This window comes from Betta splendens, chromosome 5, assembly GCF_900634795.4.
Source record: "Betta splendens chromosome 5, fBetSpl5.4, whole genome shotgun sequence".
Taxonomy (NCBI): Eukaryota; Metazoa; Chordata; class Actinopteri; order Anabantiformes; family Osphronemidae; genus Betta; species Betta splendens.
Genome location: NC_040885.2, coordinates 15,358,018 through 15,378,597, shown reverse-complemented (window position 1 = coordinate 15,378,597; position 20,580 = coordinate 15,358,018). Strand labels below are relative to the sequence as shown.

The 20,580-nt window shown below is 46.8% G+C and overlaps 1 protein-coding gene across 1 annotated transcript; it reads right to left on the bottom strand.

The window, feature by feature from the left end:
• Nucleotides 1-130: 130 nt before the first annotated feature.
• eya2 (EYA transcriptional coactivator and phosphatase 2) lies at nt 131-20,295 on the bottom strand. The gene is made up of 16 exons (XM_029151434.3): nt 19,922-20,295; nt 12,425-12,504; nt 12,211-12,254; nt 11,767-11,887; nt 11,288-11,404; nt 7,929-8,005; nt 7,680-7,854; nt 7,456-7,592; nt 7,263-7,346; nt 4,779-4,868; nt 3,127-3,185; nt 2,285-2,445; nt 1,819-1,933; nt 1,496-1,617; nt 1,278-1,378; nt 131-1,168 (listed from the first exon to the last, which is right to left on the bottom strand). The coding sequence occupies exons 4-16, from the start codon at nt 11,861-11,863 to the stop codon at nt 1,088-1,090; spliced, it is 1,416 nt and encodes a 471-aa protein (XP_029007267.1). The 5' UTR covers nt 11,864-11,887; nt 12,211-12,254; nt 12,425-12,504; nt 19,922-20,295; the 3' UTR covers nt 131-1,087.
• Nucleotides 20,296-20,580: the final 285 nt, after the last annotated feature.

Sequence of the window (20,580 nt, the reverse complement as noted above, 5' to 3'; positions counted from 1 at the left end):
AATTACGTGAAATATACACCAACATTCTTCTTCATGCATGTGATTGTCATTTAGATTCTCATGTTTCTTGTGCTTGTGGGCTGAGAGACTCAGAGGAAACTAAATAATTTAAAGTCATCTTTCCCCACGATGCAATTAATTTATTTTTATTCATCTATTTTAGCTGTCTGTCAAAACAAATACACAATAAAGCATTATATACAAATCATAGCTAAGCTGACAGGCAGTGTAATCAGCACATGCACAACCATACCAAGGCATCTATATTACAAATGGGTTATTAGGACGTTTGCCAAGGACAGAAAGAAGAATGAAAACATATACAACCTAGAATCAGAAGGAAGGATCTGAGCACCAGCCTATAATACAGCATAAAAACATTTTTACAAAAGTGTTATTTTTGGCCTTTAAGGAGAATTTTTCTATGCCAAGTTCTTGTTGTGGACCTGAACCAGTAATAAATAGCTCACATTTAAATCATAAAATACAGACTATTTTAATAGCCACTAACTACGAGGATTATTAGGTCATCTGACATTTATCTATTCGAAATAAAACAATAATCATGAATGGCTAAGAATGAGAAAACCAATCCCATGTGACAGCACAGCCTTTAGTTTCAGTTTTGAAAATTGTATTAGCCAGAGAAAACCAAATTAAGGCTCACAGCAAATATAAAAAGACACAGTAGAAGAAATGATTTGTACAAACTCACTGCGTTCATGAGATTTTGTGATCAGTGTTTCAAGTACAAAAGTGGACTGAATGCTAGAAAAAATATTTTACGAATATATGCAGTATTACCATGGTTCCCTGGGGTTGTTTATGAAGATTTGGTCCCTTGTTTACTGCGGTCCAGCACATTTGGCTTCATGTTTACAGTATGTGTCAGAGGCCTGGCTTCAAAATCCTCACAAATCCTTCAGCTTTCATGTAAAATTCTGTGTCTGGAACTCACTAGAAATGCGACACTGACTCGGAGTCAGTCCCTAGCAGCACCTACACCCGTTACGTGCGCGTTAGGTGCCCTCGCGAGTCAGAGCGTCTCATAATTCAGGCGCAGAGCAGAACGTGACAGCGGCGCCCTCTAGAGGTAGTCCAGCTCCAGTGCATGGCTCAGAGCCTCCAGATCGGCCCGACACGACACCCTCCAGAAGGGCATGTTCTTCTGCAGGACGAACAACAGCAGAGGTCACGTTTAGTACAGGTGGAAGGTTAACCCTGCAAACGGGAGGCTCAGCGCAGATGTGGAAACGGGCTTCTTTGCCGTTTTTTACCTTCTTTGCCACGGTCTCCTCCTCGGCTCCATCTCCTATCACCACGTACACGGCTCTTCGACCGAACCTCTGAGCGATGCGCTCGAAGCAGCTCTCCTTGCCTTTGAAACGAGAGGGAAGAAGCAAAGCAGCTTAGAAGCAGTGGAATGTAAAAACGTATGCTTATTAACTGTGTGTCCCATTGTCTGGTCTCCTTCTCTGATGATTAACTTTCCCACCTGTCTTTGTGGCACTGTATATGTTTTCTATGGGGAAGGCGGAGCCCAGGCCGTACAGTAAGACCTTGGACAGTGCTGGGATGAGCTGCGTAGTGGTCACCAACACATTCACACAGTTAGGCCTGGACCAACACAGGACACACAGGTAAGTGCACGTATTTCAGTTTCATGTATGTAGTAATAATAGTAAATAATATTATTTTCTGCATACTTTTGACAAATGAGTCTAAAACTGAAAATAAACTCGAGTTGGAACATAAATCAGATGGAAACACGGCACGGTGCAGCTCAGAGCTAATTGAGCCATCAAGCGGCGTACGGACCTGGAGTTGATGAGAGCCAGGGCCTTGAGAGCGTGAGTCAGCCACAGGTCAGTCAGGACCTCCATCTCCCTCCTCAGCTGTAACCACTCCTCTCGCTTGGGGCTGCCCAGCAAACCTGGGCCGTCAGAGAGAGCGAGAGCCGATCATCAGTCTGTATAAAGACCCGATCCTCTGCCGAACCCTCCAACCCGTGCTGTATGTTATGAGGCGCTGCAAAAGCCTTGTTTTGACAGCGGGGCTGTTTGCAGCCTCTGGGTGGACGATTCACACACAAAACGCTGTCTGGCCAAAACCTCAGACACATGGTTTCCAGCAGAGTCAAAGCAGACGGCTGCAATCAGCATCGCCCATAGGAACAACAGCCTTTTCAACAAACCGGCCCCGCTGCTTCGCACACGAGACCAATATCTTAACTATCGTATTCCTACATACACGAGTGTTACATGTAGACAAAACGACAGCTTACCCCCGACATTGTTTTTGTACGTGTTGTAGATCTCTTTGACTCTGCGGTATCTGAAGGCCAGTTTCCTCATCCAGTCCACCCCTCCGTGGACTCCTGACCCCAGGCACAGAGAACCGGCTCCCGCTGGGCTCTGGAACCCGTCCGAGCCGAAGTTGTACGTGCTGCGGGATCACAATACAGGAAACGGCCTCAATATAGATCATGAAGAACACAACTGTATGCGCCTCACAGTAGCGCTTTCACCAGCGTTTGAGGCGACGCGCATAAAACTACGTGCACTTCTGGTTCCATGTCTCTGCCTAAGCCAACTCTGCAGGCTACGAAGACTAGCGCTGAGCTAAACCATTCATCACGTTTACAGAGCTGTGCCAGCAAAGCAGAGGACAAAAGATGCGAGTGAAGCCGTGAATGAAGGATTGCCAGAATTAAATAATCCAGCAAATACGCTCAGCATGGGTCATATGAATTAGAAACCACTTAAAAATAGAAAGGGCCAAGTGAAATAAAATGAATACTTAAAAAATACTTTGCTTCGGCCGGGCTCTTTCTTAAATCACTCCTAAAAGCCTCCTGAAGTACTGTAGCAAGTTTACGCAATAAAAGCTGAGGACTGAGGGAAAGAGGACGATAAAGAAATATTTTGATGAGGAATGAAAGCCTTGGATAATCCTGTCACATATTATACGGCTGTGGAAGCGATGCAAATAAAAGACAGGCACATGCTTGAATGCACGATGCACACGCCCGCTCCTCATCTCCTGCTTCTTTTTTATCCTCCTGCATCAAAGCCTGGACAGGAGCCGTCGGAGCCTCCACACACAGGAACATGGCAGAAGCTTTACCTCAGGTCCTGTCCGTTGTCGTCCGAGGCCACGTCATCGATATGAACCTGGTCACATTCCTGCGAAGGCAAGAGAAGAGGGGGTATGTCAGCAATGGAGCCCTGCACAGACAGGTCTGATGACGGCAACTAAAATGTAAAAAATAAATGAGATGAGAAGGAAGGAGGAAATAAGGTGTCGGGACACTGAGGCGCCAGAGACGCGTCGTGTCAGTCAACATGGTGCAACTACGTAATAAGAAGTAGAACAAATCAGCATTTTTATAGTGTTGCAACAGTAAAAGAGTGCTTTGAGAATGGCCTATTGTCTTGGAGCAGCACGGATGGTGTGTTGTTGAGCTTCAGACTGCAGGGATTAAAAACCACACCGCGGCTGAAACGTGCGGCTGCGTCCAGAACACCTTCAACAACGTGCCGCTAAATCAGAACCTCCGAAAACAGTCATTAAAAAATGGACACGTTGGCCCGAAAACAGGCGGCGTGAATCAATCGTCGTGGACCCGGAGAAAAATGATGTACGACGCACAGGAGAAACAATAACTGATCTCTCCCGTTTCTGCGCGCCTTCATCCGAAGCCCGGCTCCGCGCCGCCAATTCCCAGACCTGCCGCTCTCCCCTCCGCGCACACGTCCACGCACGCGCGTCTGCAAAGACAGACTGGCGCTAAGGCTCCTAGCTGTCACGCAGCGACCTCCCGCCCTTCAGCCGCCAAAGACGCTACCTCATCCTCAGCAGAACTCCGTTCCCAGGAGCTGCAGCCCGGCTCCGAGTGGAGCTGAGACGCCACGGAGAAACATGTGAGATGCTTTCGGAGCTGCATGTGCGATGCGCGGGGTCCATCGGCAGCAATGTCTGCTGTAGCTACTAGCATGGGAAGGACAGGATAATTGTAGTTCAGCAGCCTCCTGGTGGAGATATTCACTGAGCCTTGACAACAAAGGAGCGGATAAAAAGCCGGTTGGTAAATGGCTTTGTTGGCTCCTGTCCCTTCTTTCGACTGTTCCTCCTCCCATTTGACTAATTTTCCTCTTGGATGCTCGGGCACACACCTGTAATCACGGCACAAAGTCTACTTGTTCTCCCCCGTCCCGCTTCGCCCGTCACGGCCCTTTGTCTTTGTCAGGACAAGGCGGAGGAATGCGCGATGAAAGGCCCACGCCGCGGCGAAGCGGCCGCGAGGCCTCGCGTCCTGGAGTCCAAACGCGGAGCTGGACTTGCAGGTTGGACCCGCAGCAGCCGAGCCGCTAGCCAGCAGCTAACAACCCTTTCATTTACTACTCTCGCCGTTCTGGCACCGCGGCAGGGGAATCGTTTGGAAAACGCTGGCGTATAGTAAGAGTTAACGCAGGATAGATGTTATATGAGGGGAATTCTACAATTGCTGCCCCTGTGCTTTATGCCAGGTAAGAAAACAACACTCAAATGTCTCTAATGGTTTTCTGGTCGCTGGTTTGCCAGCGCACACCGGAGGACAGGCCCTGACTGCTGCAATTTTCCGCGTTACAGGAAAAATCCTCAAGGAAGGATTTTGTGTAAATGAAGATATATCATCCAAAATATTGGTTTAATATTTATTGGGAAGGTGAAAAAAACAACATTCATTGCTGGATCTCTTATTTTGAACACAAAGGGTCACTGATTTCTGGACTCACCTCCAGGTCGTTGAAGAAGAGCCTGGAGTCAGCCAGGTTGAAGATCATCTCCTCCATCCACAGGCCGAGAGACACGGCCTTGGAAGAGTCCTGAAGCACACACACAAACGTCCCAACGTTAGCATCTGGTTTGTAACCGTCTCCTCAAACAAAATGATTTTTACGCTTTTTGTGCGTGTCAAAAACTACAACAATGAATAATCGCTATTCCTAAAGTGTATCTCTTGCATATTTGCCTTGAAGCATGCTCTGTGCACATTCAGTGCAAACAAATGACAGTGAACTCATCACATTGGAAGGATGATCACTGCTGCCAGTGTTAGCTTAGCTGCTTGTGTCTGAGAAGACTCAAACAACCCACTGATTCCTATCTGCACATCTCTCTGGGTTGTTTGCTTGAGCTCCCTTCATTCCAGGCTCCCAGTTTTCCCCTATTGCTGGTCTTCTTCCTGATTCCCAATAAGTTCAGTACCGACTCCTAAAATGGAATAATCGACCCTACTGAATATTTCTGGCGACTGAAGGAGCCCTACACACACTCGGTCCTCGCGTCCCGTGCTGCTAGGCAACCACTCTACTTTTAAAGCTCCACCTGAGCCTGAGCTCATGGTCAGAGCTGGCTCACGCTGAACCATTCCATTGTTAAGCTGCTGTAGACGTTTGTGTTCTCTGAGGCCTTGTATGTTACAGTGAGGAGGGCCTTGAGATGACTTTGCTGTAAATGTAGATAAATTGTCTGAGGTGAAGTCTATTACCTGCGCTAACAACTTAGTGTTTTTATTCCTACAGTTGCAATGTTTAAAGTAGGTAATGTTCTTGAAGTCAATGATCCCTGTTTATCCTGTTCCAGACAGTTTGCTGCTCTGTGATGAACTAGACACATCCAGCAAAAAGACCCGGTTTGATTTTGATACAGATTGTCAAATACTATCTTTTCAGTGTTAGTTTTCACCCGACGTGCGTTCTCCTTAACACTCAACCAGCTGCAGTTACTGACGGACAGATATTAATCTTTATCATTCCTGGGGGGAATTCCAGTTTTGCTTCTTAACAAACAAAGTATAATCACCCGGAAAAAGACGTATTCTGTAATGTGTGGGTAGTCTGACAGCCAGCGTTGTCAATCAAGCCGACAAAAGCAGGTGTGTGTGCTATTGTTTGGATGGCAGCCCCGGTTTGCCTTTGGCAGCGTGACGGGAGAAGCAGAAAGGTGTCAGCCAAAGGTCGACTTCACATTAATGCATGTGAAATGACAAGCGCAGCAACCTGCGATGATAGAACTGGGCCCGATGCCAAGGGATGGGTTAATTATGACAATTATAAAATACCACCCTTAAAATAAAAGGTGTTAACTAAGGACAAAGGGTGGCGAGAGTTCAGGAGGAGGGGTAAGATGCAATAAGGTGACAAGGAGAAAATCCCAAAGGTTGAAGAGGTGGCTGTTAAAGGCTTAAGAGAGGTTTGTTCTCTTTTGTCTAATAGTTGAAATAATTATCTGTAATCGCCTTCTTCTACACAGACGGACAAATGAAGGCCTTCCTCTTAATCCCTGACAAGAGAAGACAATACCGGGGCTAGAAAAGAACCAAAAACTCCCAGAGCATTCTGTTCCCGCCTCCTCTCTGCGGGGGATTTTCTGTTTTAAGGGACGGAGAACTCAAAAACTGAAAGACTTCTTTTCTTTAGGAGAAAAAATGTGAGTGTCACAGCAGAGCGAGTCGGTCATGAATCTGCGAGCGTGATAAAAACTTTGTTCAAGTTGTGCGACTGTTAACCCGTTCTTCGGCCGTCACTCAATTAGTTCCTCTGCGTTTTGAAGTCAGAGGGCGTCCGACCGAGCTCCCCGGGATCCAGCAGCGGGGCGTTCGAGTGCCGGGAGGAATCAGGAATCCTCGGCACACGACTCACATTTCAGCCCATTTGTTCTCTCGCCCGTCATGTCTCCCTCCTGTTCTTGCCGACTCTTTCTCCGGCTCTTGGAAAGGAAAAAGAAACAGCGGCCGAGCCGATCGCGAACGCTTCCCCCCCGACTCCCATCAGCCTTGTGTAAACCCGCAGAGGGACTGTGAGAATTCAAAACACGGGTCCGCGGCCAAAAACAAGGAACGCTCCGCCGTCCGCAGTCGTCCGCTGCCCGTCTGTTATGTAAAGGTCTCTCCAGCTGTCAATCACACTACAGGACGCCGGGGCAGCTAAACAACCACGGCGCATTATGAAAAGAAACAAGAGGGCCGGAACGCAAAACAGCCAGCGTGTGAAAAGGCCCCAAAGGTCACGGGCCGGACCCGGGGATCCAAACCTTTGACTGTTAGTCAAATAAGCACTTCGTCACTGGGACGAGGGGTGATGTGAACGAAGCGAGGTTGCACTGGCTAGTGCCAAGCGCTACCTGCCTGAGACATAATGAGCCGCTGCCAGAGAGCGGCGAGCTGCGGCGCGGTCCTGCTCCGGTGCACCGCGGCGGGAGGGGCGGCGTCAGCCTACCTTGCCAAATCGTGAGGAGAACGTTCCCGTGAGGAGCGAGTGGAAAATGATGATGGTTTCATCCAGGTCCCAGATAAACACCCGCTGCAGTGAAATAACAGATATGTAATATTAACCTCACGAAGGCCGGTGTGTGCGGTGAGACGGAGAAAGATAAACACTGCGGAGGGGCGCTGCGTGAGCGCGTGTTTACCTCTATATCGGAGTCCAGAGGTGGGGCGGGGTCGCTGATTCTCTTCCTCCCTCTCAGTTTCCCATCGGACCCCCGTCGTGCCGAGACCCCCTCGTCCTTACCTGGCGTGGGGGGGCTGGGGGGCGCGTGGTACTCTCCTGAAACAAAAACACACGTATGTGGCGATGGTTCCTTTAATGGGCTGACTGGTGCGGCCCAGTTCAGCGCTGCAGAATGGGTCTTACCTGCGTGCGACTCTGGGCTGTGATTGGGCAGCATGACGGGATGCTCCGCGTGTTGATAGGCTAGCGGGCCTGCGATGGCGGCGGGGCTCAGGTTGTTGCTGGTTAGGTAGGGGCTGTTGTAGTTATAATATGGAGGGTACTGACTCTGACTGTAGCTGGAGTACGCTGAAAACTCCTGTCAGTGCACAAAGACAGTCAATCACAGCACGGAACATTTCTGAATGGCGATCCTGCGGTCGAATGACTGACTTGTTGTGTCGGGTTGAAGGTGGTTGAGCTGGGGATTCCATGGCTGCCTTGGAAAATTCCGGATGAAATGCCACTACCTGGAAAACAACGACGAAGCAAAGGTCACGATTTCGGGTAACAATCGTCGGGCTGATCTTCAAACGTCAAGATCCATTTTCACCCCTTCCTCGGTGACGGCTCAGTGTTGCGGGAGCTGAGATTAATGTCTGACAAACTGTAACGATCCAGGTGGGAAAATGTGCCGCTTCCCCTGCTGTGGGGAAGGTTTCAGCCTCATCAAGCCGAGGCAGGAATGCCTTCCTTCCAGCAATCACCCCCCCGTCGCCGTCTCACCTCGTATCTTTCCTGTTTGCCTGATTAATTATGTCTCATGTAATATTATCACCTTCACCCAGGGCAACTGCCAGCATGTCTGATCCTCCCATAACTCCCTGTTTGTCTGTTGGCCTGATATTCCCCGTGTTTACACCTCACGCGGTCGCGGTGCTAATCAGCCTTGAAGAGCACATGAGGTTGATAAATGTGTTTGCTCTTGCAGGTAAACTCTTTGGTCGTAAATCAAACCATTAGAATGTTTTAATTTTGGCCAAATGACAGCGCGAAATGAGGCGAGGTCACGCAGAGTGTTGCACCTCGCGGCTCTTTTCAAAAACCACACTTTTCAGCCTCGCGCTGGAAACAGAGGAGAAGATGCAAAAGTCGTTCAATCTTTTCTGTAGATGCTTTGGAGCTGTTGGATGGAGCGGAACCAAGCACAATAAATTGTCGGACTTAATGGAATTTATCATCTGGGAAGAATCAGAGCTTGTAGAAACGTTTGCGGCGGTCATTCCAGGAGTTAGTCTCGGTCTGGACCAAAGATTGATCGATAATCCATCTCTGGAGCATCAGTGATTGCACAGTACGACTAAAAACGCAGGCTTAGCTGAAATACTTTTCTCAAATTGACTCTGATCTGAGACTTTTGTCAGCATGTACAGGAGGACAGTGTCCATGTTAGACCCAGAGTCACCTACTGGAAAAAAACCCAGTTTGCTGTGGGGGAGAAGTGGTGCCTGGATGCTGTAAGAGCCAGGACTCTGAGAACCAGGAGGAGGCTGCACCCTTATGTTTATGGCACATCAAAGCAGCGGCAGGATGATGGAAAAGTGGACTCATTACGACATCACTCCGACATTGTTCTAGGAAGGAAGTTCATTCATTTGACCAGTTCATACACTCAAGTTCTCATAAACAGCGCGTCAGCGCGACAGAAGTTCAAGGCAGCGATGCTGATGCATGTCTGAAAACGACTTATCACAGATCTCCTTTTGGTTGAAAGAGTAAATGTGTCCACCAAATGCTCAACATGTTGATGAAGGGCCTGGCGCTGCCAAACCAAGCCGTTGCTTATACAGATGAGGTTGTGCACTGATCACACGGAGGACGGGTCGAGTGGCGTTATGCAGCAAGAGTTCGGTTCCAGCTCCACTGTTTACTGGCTGAGTGGAAGCTTTTCTTTTTCTCTCCCAAGACCTGAAATATTTTTCAAGAGTCACTTCCTCAAGTCTACCTCTCATCAGTCCTCCCGACACACGCACACACACACACACACACACACACACACACACACACACACACACACACACACACACACACACACACACACACACACACACACACACACACACACACACACACACACACACACACTCCCCATTTCTTCCTCTCCACAAACCGACTCAGTGAAGGAACCACACTGAAAACTCCCTGGACAACACAACAGTCTTCAAAGAGACTCAAGGAAAAATACAGGAGGTCTCTTAAGTAAACACACAGCGGCTCCCATCGCCCCCATTTGGTTTCAGTTTTACACAGTGTATAGTGCATGTTTCAATGGATTTTTGTTGTGTGTGTGTGTGTGCGTGTGCTGGTATATTGTGTACAGTACAATGGATGACATGGAAACACTCTGAAGTCCTACAAACATTTGGTTGTCCTGCCAGTTTATTACCGTTTGAAGTTTGCAGTTAATGATTTATGCGTAAAAATATTCAAACAAATTTGTTTTGTTTGGGAACAATGTTCTTCAAACTCAAACTGGAGAGTGGCGCTGCACCAGTGCACAGTCAGTGAGGTTTAATCAGATGCGTGTTTACATGAGGATTTACATTCCCCTTTATAGGCTGACATTTGAATACCGCCTTAAAAGGAGTCGAATATGGAAAACCATCAATGGAAAAACTCTCTTGCAACGGCTCAGGAGTCTTTAATGGAGTCCGTTCTGCAACTAGTTTCCATGTGATGCCAGAGACGCGTTGCTGTCTCTCCTCCTCTCGGAGACCAGCTGTTTATGGTGAGACCCTCAGGACACACTGTGCAGCAGCACAATGAGAAACACTGAGTCATGAGAGGAGTCGAGATGCAAATACAAGCGCAAACATCTATCGCATGGTCAGAACAACCACCGCACTTAAGGTCTGTCTAGTCTTGGGTGGATTTTGGCAAGTATCACAGGCCAAAATTGGTCTGTCTGTAAATCGTGAAGGATGGATGTTTGTGATGGAGTCTGGCTTCATGCTGGCTCTTTCTTTTTTTTCAGATTTGCTCCGCTTTCATTTTTTCCTTCAAAATCGCCCGAACGGCTGTTCAGCGTGTATTTAAGACGCGCCGCTCCTTTTGAAACGAAAGGTGAGCACAAACGGCACGGCCGGCGCTGGCAGCTGTGCGAGTCCTGCTCCCTCCCCTCCGCGTCGCGCTCGCGGTGGGAACGGGGCCGCGCACTCGCCTGCAACACTAAACCTGCTCACCTCCCTGTAAAATGCACCTTAACCTCTCCCCTCTCGCACGAGGTCAATTTCACGCTGCCTTCAAAAGCATAAAGTCACATTGAGTGAGTCTTGCTTTAGGCGCCGGGCGACTCAGGAATGTGTGCACCAGAGGCACACACACCGCAAACGCACCACAGGCACAGGGCTGCACACACTCCCAGCAAACAGCGACGTTATTTGTTTCTCTCCAAAGACCTTTCCCTCATCCTTTGTCTCCCTTGTTACTCGGTTGTTTCCTTTCTCTTGACCTCGCTGTTTCTCTCGCTTTCCGCCAGGCTTCATGCGCCCCCCCCCCCCCCCCCCCCCTTCGACACACACAAGTGCTCGCATGCTGCGCCGCTGGTCTGAGTGGAGAAAGAGGGCCTGACCCCGAGGAACGAGCAGGGGTGGGGAGACTTTTGACGCCAGGCGCCCAGACCGCAGCTAATGGAGAACAGGTGTGGCCGAGAGGAGCCGGAGGAAAGATGAGGAGAGGAGAGGAGGAAAAAAAAGGAGCTTGAGGAGGCAGCAAAAGGATGGATGGCGGCGCGTTGAGCGTGCGGGGCTGACCGTGCGTGTGCGGGTAGCCGTACAGGCTCTGGCTCGGAGGCGTGCCGCTGAAGTTGGAGTAGCTCAGCAATCCCGTCTGCCCCGGAGAGTGGCTCAGGCCGTCTTCTGTTTTGATGTCTGGGAACAGAGCAGGAGGATAATGATGCATTCAGGACGAACAGTTTCAAAAGCACCCAAGACGTTTGCTTGTCGTCGCGGAGCCACTTCAACAACATCTTGTGTTGCTTTGCTTTAATAGGAAGAAGCTACCAAGTCTTTCAGGTGAACTGACTCTGAGTCTGTGTATGTTTTTTCTATGTGTCGGTTCATTAAACAGTGGCATTCTTCCATAGCAACCTTTTATTGTTCCTCTCTTTTCTTCCTTTTTTTGTAAGTGATGTTTCATTTTACCGAAACACAACTAAACATGTTTCCACTTTTGTTTTTATGTCCTGTGTTGTGTGGATATAGAGAGATATATTAAAAACAAGTGAACGTACTGTAGGAGGGCATGCTGTAGCCCTGCGTGTGGTACGGTGCGTACGGTCCTGCCGGCTGAAGAGCAGGGCTGTACTGTGTCTGTCCATACGCAGCCATGACGCTCGGCCCCGTCACCCGATCCTGAACAAGACAGAAGTCATGAAGTGGTGACAAGCTATACTTCTCTTTATGTGTTACAGCTGCTCTGGACACAGTTAGAACGGACTATGAGGAAGAACGGAAAACAGCAGTTAGCGTCTTTGTTTTACAGAGTAAAAGGACCTAAAGCCCTGGACAGAACAAAGAGGAGCCTGATGGGCTGCATCAACTGGCAAATTCAGAATATGTGGTTTAAATATGAAGCATGAAACTGTGAATAACACAGAAATCCCTCATTCAAATCCAAGCTCTTGCTCAGATGAGCTCAAGTTAAAGGACTGGTGATAAATGTCATTGAACCTTACCTGCAATAGGTGCAATGAATTTATAATATATATTAAAAGAAGCCCTGTGAAAAAGAAAGAGCAGAGTTAGAAAATTAAGAGTGAAACAAGGAAGGTGGAAACAAACTGGAGTGCTTACAGTAGTCCTCATTAATTATGCAACAGGTCTACTTAATGTAAGCAGTGTGTCGCAAGAGACTGATGGCAGTCGTCCTCTGAAGGTGTGTTTTCTCACCTGCTTCCGTAGAGAGAGCCTTATCCTCTTTATCTCGTAACGCGGCAGTTTGTCAGGTTCCTCGCAAGCCGTCAACTCTCCTGCAGAAGCAATAAACAGGCACCATCAGGAGGAAGGTATGCAGGTGATTGACACTTGGCAAGGCCCGGAGCGTTGCAGAAGCAGAACCGATGAAGAACAAGATAAAGGCAGCATTGATGGGAAGAGTGCGGTCATTAGAGACTTTGACAGTCAAATAACCATGATAAAAACATCCAGGATGAGTCTGCTGTTCAGACTCAAAATGAAAGCAGACACACATAAAAAAATAACTGGGTTTATGAACATATGTCATATTAACCACAAACAGAACAGTCTTGGTTGTGTGCATCCTAAATAAAATAGATATTTACCAAAAGTTAATTGACTACTGTTCCTGGTAAAAATATTAACATATCGAAATCAGGTTTTGTGCTTTGATCCTAGATGTGAGCTAATTCGTTGATCACCCTATCAGAGGCTAAAGGCTAAAAGGTCGGTGCTGACGTCAAAGCAGAAAGCTGAATGAAGAACCTGTATTGTTGTTTTTTCTCTAGGGTGTCAAAGCCCTAATGACTCAACAATGATGACCTAAAGGAACCTGCCGCACTCATACAGCCACTAATTCAAGTTATATAACGGTGCACGACGGGTTTGACCCCTTTCATTGATGTAATTTCTCTTTCATTGCCTCGAGGCTCCACTCGGCTGAAGATACAGCTAACTGCCTGACCTCCGACCCCACTGACAACACAACGACAGAGACAGATGACAGTCATGATTTACAGGGGTAGCAGGGTTTTACGGGAGCACAGATGAAGGCGAGGGCAAAGGAGAAGTCTGTCTAAGTTATTAAAGAATGTGACAGACGATTCAATCACTGGCTGAGTCGCAGTACGTTTTGTGCTGCATTTTTGAGTAGAGTAGAGTAAGTAGAGTAATCAAAATAAAAAAAATACCACATTAGCTGCTTTAGCGTTTATGACCATTTTGCATGAGGAAGTCTTTTTCGGTTTGAACTATTGAAAATCTTTGCCACAGACAGACTGTGAAACGTGAGACAGTACATTGATCCCACATCACATTTCATATTCGTAGCCATCAAAAGCAAAAGTCGCGTCTGTTCAGAGTCCTCTTGACTTCAGCGACGTCCCTGAAACAGTCCAGCGTGCACATACACATGAGCACAGGAACACTGCGCCAGCAAAGGCACTTCCTGGTTCAGGGTGAGGCCTGGGAGGAGGGTGCACGAGGCCATGGGAACCGCAGGACACCGGAGGGAAGATGAGCGCAGCTCGGCAGCGAAGTCGAGAGCCGAGGGCTGAAACTGAAGCTAAAACAAACCCGGCGCGGCCACAGGAGGCCACGGGGCCAGGCCCACCAGCTTCACCTGGGTCCCAGGGTTCCGCCGCACCACCGCTTCTTTCACGGATATCAAGTTCTGGCTTTCACGCTGGTTTCAGGGTGTAATCACGCAGCATCACGCCGTGAACTGAGAAGCCACCAGTTAATTTAATGCACTCGGTTTATGCAAATGTACCTGTTGTTTAAACAAACCATTGACGGATATGAAACGGAGCCGTATAACAAATACCTCCTCGTACAAGGCAGGTGTCAGGCTACAAACCAACAAATTTGTACGTCGCCCAAGGCAAAAAAGTGTTCATGACTGCTGCATACAAAGATGGTGGAAGGCTGCCTGAGATGTCACAGTTATTATATTTAAATCAGATAACCACACACTTTCCAACAACTTTGAACGTACCATTTTTGCCAAAATGCGACGTTTGTTTTTCTGATATACTTGTAGCTGTAATGTGGAAGACAGACACTTTTAAATGTATTTACATTTTGATGTCTGATTTCTGGCATTAGAAAGGCATAAACATTGTCAGATGCACCTCCCCCAGCTCTGACATTGGAAACAGGAGAGGGGAGGGGATTTTCCAAAGCTCATTGACCATTCAACAAGCACTTTGTTTAAAGCAAACTGACCCTTTAACTCCATAGTATCCACATGCTGAGTGATACTTAGCAACTGACACCTCATGAAGGAGGGATCCTGCCACTAAGTGCTAAGAAATCAAATCATACGTGGCCAAGTACTGCAGTTACTACAGAGGATGTGTACATTTTCCAGAGTAAATATGAATCAAAACCAAATCGTGCACTGAATCAGGTCGTATTCCATCTTTAAAAAGCAGGAATGCTACACATGATAAAAAAATCATTAACGATCTGTCACATATAAAAAGTCAGATCTGCTGTAAATAACATTAGCAGAGTTTGGTTTGCTGTCAGATTTCTCGTGCCATGCTATTTCACAGTATGCACATTAGTCGTGGAGTCGATATGAATATTATTTCAGTGTTGTGTGCATATATGTGTGTCTGGGTAGCCAAGCGTTTGCAGTGTCAACATGAGCGCTGTGTCAGTGTCTGGATTCCACGCTGCACTGACCCTCCGGTGGTTGGATCCTTTATTGCCACACGGTGGTTCTCAATCAAGTTTGACAAAGTGACTCGCTGGTCTGTAATCACGCCATATGGGGACCCCACCTGGAGTCCTCAATTTGGACAATCTGCCTAAGTGCCTGGGGGGCGAGGAGGTGGGGTGGGGGGGGGGGTCTCGATTCGCCGCTGCGCACAAACCCTCTCCTCTCAGCCACTGATAAAAGACACAGAACAAGGCTCCAGTATCTGGGCTTGTGTGACACTATCAGGGTTTTGGTGGTGGAAATCGATGCCATCTGCCAGCGACTGCCCTTTTTTACTCACCTTTGACACACAGCTGACATTTCGAGACAGCAGATTCTGACAGTGGCTGCGTATTAGCAAATTAAAAGCTGCCAATTAATTTTTGACTTCTCGTTTTAACGCCAGGAAGGCTTTGAGAAATGTCCTTGTTGTCAACGTATGCAGCTAAAAGTAACTAAAGGAACGACAAACATGTCGTGCTTTGTATCACAGAGGTAGTGTTGACCATTTTGCAGTGGACAGAGAATTAGACATGCCAGGGGTCGGCTAACAGATGCTGCTGATTGATAAAGTCAACCCACCACGACCTCAGCAACCAGAGAATTCATTAGCAGGAAAAAACTCTGTGTGTGATCTTGTATCTATTTCACAGCGAGGACCAAAGTTTTACCCTAAAATAACGAGGACATTTCAGACAAGGGCGGACATTTCGGTCGGATCTCACTTTGATTGTTCACAGTAAGAGTTAAGGTTGAATATTTCCTATGACACAGTGTCAGCAGGACTCGTCTGAAGCGCATGCAGACACACTTGCCAGGGTTTAGTTTCGGCGCAGCTTGTTTGTCTTTGTTTAAACTTGATACACTAAAACTGTTGTTGACACGATTCAATTGACAGAATGTTCCTGTTTACCCGTAAACAGAGCCATGCATCAGTAGAAAAAAACAAAAGCCCAGCAGTGATTGGCTACTTTTGACATTGAGAAAAATGAAAATGTCGCCGCAGTAAACTATTACGTTTTTGTTGCTTCACTACTCCAACGTTGAAATATGCTGAAACAGTCAAAAGCAAAACCACTGGGGTAAGATGTTTCCATGTTCAAATCACAGAATTATTAGCGCCCATCTTAGCCGAGGTTCCACACAGCTAGCATGCGACAGTGAGCCAAGAAGCAAACAAAACAAAGGCAATAATGTAGTGGAGTAACCAGTTTAAGGCTAATGATGAATCCTTTTATTGACAGGTTCAACTTTAACAGCAGTCTGTGCAACCTTTAAACACACTCACACCGACACACACACGCGTCAACTCAGATGGCTAATGCTAATCACAGAAATAGACATCTGCTGAAAGAAGCCATTATCCCAAAGATTTGTCCCTGGCAGCGGTGAACCGGTCGCCGAGACTGTCTGCACTCGGTAACTTTACCTCCCAAACTCAGTGGCTTTATCTTTCCACTTCACTAACTTTTTCAACAATTCTGCTTTAATGCCAGAGGCCATCCCCCCTCTCTGTCCCTCAGTAATCAAAGCCTCCCTATTTAACATTGCTAATGTCTTTATCTTTATCATTATTTCTCCAGCACCACTGGCCAGTCATTACAAAAACATCTTAATATATTCAACATTTAACTTTCACTTCCTAATTCTTTCTATTGTTTCTCTTTGAGTTCGCCGCCCCTCCCCCACTCCAATAACATGCCTAATAATTTCCCCCAGTAATTCTGCCAAATCTGAGAAGGACCACCTACCCTACGTCCCAGACTATTTCTCCTTCAGAACCAATGCCCCGGGACGGGGGTCAGAGTGGGGGACAGCTGGCAGACCTCCCGGCAGTCCCGATGAGTGTGTGTGGAGCTGACCCCAGTCAGATGGTGGTCTGGCTCTCAGGTACAAAACATCTGGTCTAGTGATGGAGGGGCGCTCGCGTACACGCGTGCACACTCGAAACTAACGCATGGCTGACTGCATGAGTGCTCCTGTGTTTGCTAATGAACCCACGCCCTCACAGTGGCTGCTTTATTAGTCATTAAGACAAAAAGGCCGGCCCCTGATCAGCCTCCTCAGCACATGACGGCGAGTGGCCGCCATAGTTGCTAACAGCTGGCCAGACAGGGACCGCTGGTAGCTGACACTCACACATTTCAGACACACTGAGGTCCAATTACCTCTTATATTGGTGTGTGTGCGTGTTAGAGAGGCAGAAAGGGAGTAATGCTTTTTTGCTGAGATAACACTACAAGCCAGATTAGATATTATCAAGCATATTTAACATTATGAAGACAAATCTGTACTCATGTTCGGGGCAAAACATTCTGAATGTTCCAAGTTCCAATTATTGAATTATTTTTTTATATCCACATAATAATATAAAGTCGCTGCGGACTATGCTGCAGTGTGTGTGGCTCCACTATTCTCAAGGCGCGATAGGGACGTTGGAAGTAGCAGGAGAGGCAGCTGTTGTCTGGTGACAGCCCAGGGTTCAATACATTCATACAGATCTACACACCCACACACGCGGCCTCCCCGGTCGCCCTCTGGAGTTTAAGGGAATTAAACAGAGGGGAGGGAAGGGTAGGAGACATTTAGAGGGACGGCTGAGAGCCTGTTTGAGAGGCAACATATGAATATTGGTTTCTTGTTTTGTGACCTCACGCTTCTCTTTCACCGAGCCTTTCAGCGAGCTGCACACACACCTAGCAGAAAACAGGACGGTACCGTTCAGCGGAGAACGGGTTAAATTACCACTGGGGAAGAAAGTGAAATTAGAGGAGAGGGAGCAAAACATGAAATTCCTTAATCAGACACTGGAATCTTTCACACTCCATTTTTTGTGTCATATATAAACGTACGAGTGGTTTGAAAAGCTTTAGATTATGGCATGTTTGAGCTCACTGCTGAAATTAGGCTACACTCAGAAGCTGAACTCACCTAAATAAACATGTGATTTAACTATTAGCCTCAATTTCGTGACTACAATTTAAAAAAGTAATTATATAAAACAATAAGTAGGAGAATTGTACCAGATGTTCAATTTTGATTGGCTATCTTATTTTGATCTTCCTAAAATAAATTTTTTATATACAAATATAGATCTTTTTCCAATCATCATATTTACATTTAGGTTCTTGTCTGCAACAAACACAGCACACATTTGGTTCCACACTGTCAGTGAGTTGACAGCGTGGTGGATTGAATACATTATTAAACTATACGGGTCAACGCCACAGCCTGACTGTAACTCTGAGTTCATGTCAGGGCTGCTCCCAGATAAAGAGAGGGCGAGACCAGGAGAGACGCTAAGAGACACTCTGACACAGCTGCTCAGCTGTAAAGAAATATAATGAAATCGGTGCAGATAAAGTCAGGAAGAACAGCGCTTCCTATGAAAATATTTATCATTCTACAAACGTTTGGCTACAGAGGGCTTAGGAATTAATTTGTGTTTTCTTAAGAGGGGGTGCCTTGCGCTACAGGATGGGGAATTCTCCACAACCCGGGACTTTTTGGGCTGCTGCTTATTCACAATTTATTAGGGCAAGTAATAAGAGCCATGAAGGCTGAGGAGAGAGAGCGCGAGAGCGAGAGAGGGACTGAAAGAGGGGGTCCTGGGCCAGCCGTGGAAAGGGAGTCCAGAAATGGGGCCTAATGTTATTAAGAAACGAACCACAGTGTTAAATCAAACATGACCGAGCGCACACCTTCGGTATGTGGTCTGAGCGAACGTCTCCATCGGAGCCCTGGATTTTATTTGCGCAGGTTACGATACAGGTATGTAAAGAAATTTACAATCTGCCACAGATCTGAACCTAATACTGCAGCAGCCTAAAATAAGAATCTGCCTAACGCTACAGGTTTACTTCAGATAGCTGATGCTGACAAGCACAGAAACGTGCCCGGTTTATTTCATGAACCTGAGAAATAAGTGGCCGACGGGATGTAGGAATATGCGAAAAGGTTCCTCAGTAGCTGAAATCTCCTTTACTGTATACCTGCCTCAACCATGGTGCTAAAAGATTCCTTATGTAGCTCTAAAACCATAACTTTACACTTCATGAACCAATAAAACATTATGTTGTTAGGTTGATGCAATCTATTTGAATAATCTGTAGATCTCAATAATAATAATAATAATAATAATAATAATAATAGATTCCAACTCTATTCTAAGACTTAGCAGAATTACACTTTCAGATGTCTCATCAATCTTTTCTCTACTGACTTTGAAGCTGATAGAAATGTTTCAAGGTGATTTATATGGTTACCAAAACACAACAACACAGTGAGTGAATTTTTAGTCTGGAGCCATAAAGAGGCCATTGAAAAATATGAATGCTAGCCCTTGAAAGATGCTTAGCAAGGGTGCCTTAATTTAGTTAATGAGGGTCTCGAGGAGCCCGCTAGGAGGGATGCTCCCCCAAACATCAGGGCACAGTGATGTCTGGATTTGGGGATATTCACTCTGGAAAATTTAAAAAACTGTGGATTCAAATGAGTTATTCCTGAATTTACTTATTAGTTAACTTGTATTTTAATTTATTGTAATTGTAATTTGACATCTATCTGAAATATGTTCAATAAATATTTTGTGTTTTTACTTAGTAAATAAGATAGTTATAGATTTTATTATGCTACTATAAATCAAGTGTATAATAATTAAATACATTTAAACATTAAATAGGAAATGTGTTAAAATAACTATATAGTTGGATCTAAAGATACAAAGGGGGGCGTGACCGGAAAAACACACTAAATTAATATTATACAATTATATATTATACATGACTGGCTGGAAGATGGCAAGGGGTCATGCTTTTCACCGTAATGTAAAATGCATGTTCTTGAAAAGTTTTTGTCAGAGCTAAAAGATGAACCATTCACAGAATCTGCTTAATGAAATAACTGCAGCCCAATAGTTTGACAACATTCAACGTATTAAAAATAAAAGTTTCAACCAGGCGATCGGAGTTATACTCGGGAACTTGAAGTGACTTCACACTTACCATTATTCTGGAAGAGGGATTTGTGCAAAAAAAAAAAAATCCGAGTGTGAGTCAGAGCGGTTGTGTCTCCATGTCCGGACGAGGCTCCGCGGCTTCTCTCGAGTGTCCCGGCAAAGCACCGACACCGCGGGCGCTCCCGGTGCCTCGCGGCTCCCGCAACCAGAAGGAGACGCGCGCGCTTCGGGTGGAGAGGCGTCCAGGTGCTGGCAGCTGTCTGCAGACGCGCTCGGCCGCTCGTCGCGCTCACGTCTTCGTCCTCTGCAGCGTCGGGAGCTCGTTTGCTCTACCGGCGGTCGAGAAGCGACGTTAAGTAAATGAGCGATTTTTTTTTTTGGTTCCACCTCCTCCGCCTCCTCTTCCTCCCCCTGCGCGCGCCGCACACAGCCTCGGCGTGTGTGTTTGTGTGTGCGCGCGCGCGCTCCCTTATCTCAACCACTCCTTGCATCCATTCGCTGAGCGGAGGCGCTTCACTACTCAGCGTCTTGTCTTATCTTAAGGTGAATCTTTGTTTGGTCAATGGCTCCTCTCCGCACGTATTTACACAACGACCCGCTAACTGTTCTCTGAAGGCGCTGAGTCCCAGTCTGCGCTCCAGATATGCGGATCTGCGTGAAACACCCCAGGGCAGGCGACGCTCTTTTATCTGTGTGTGTGTGTGT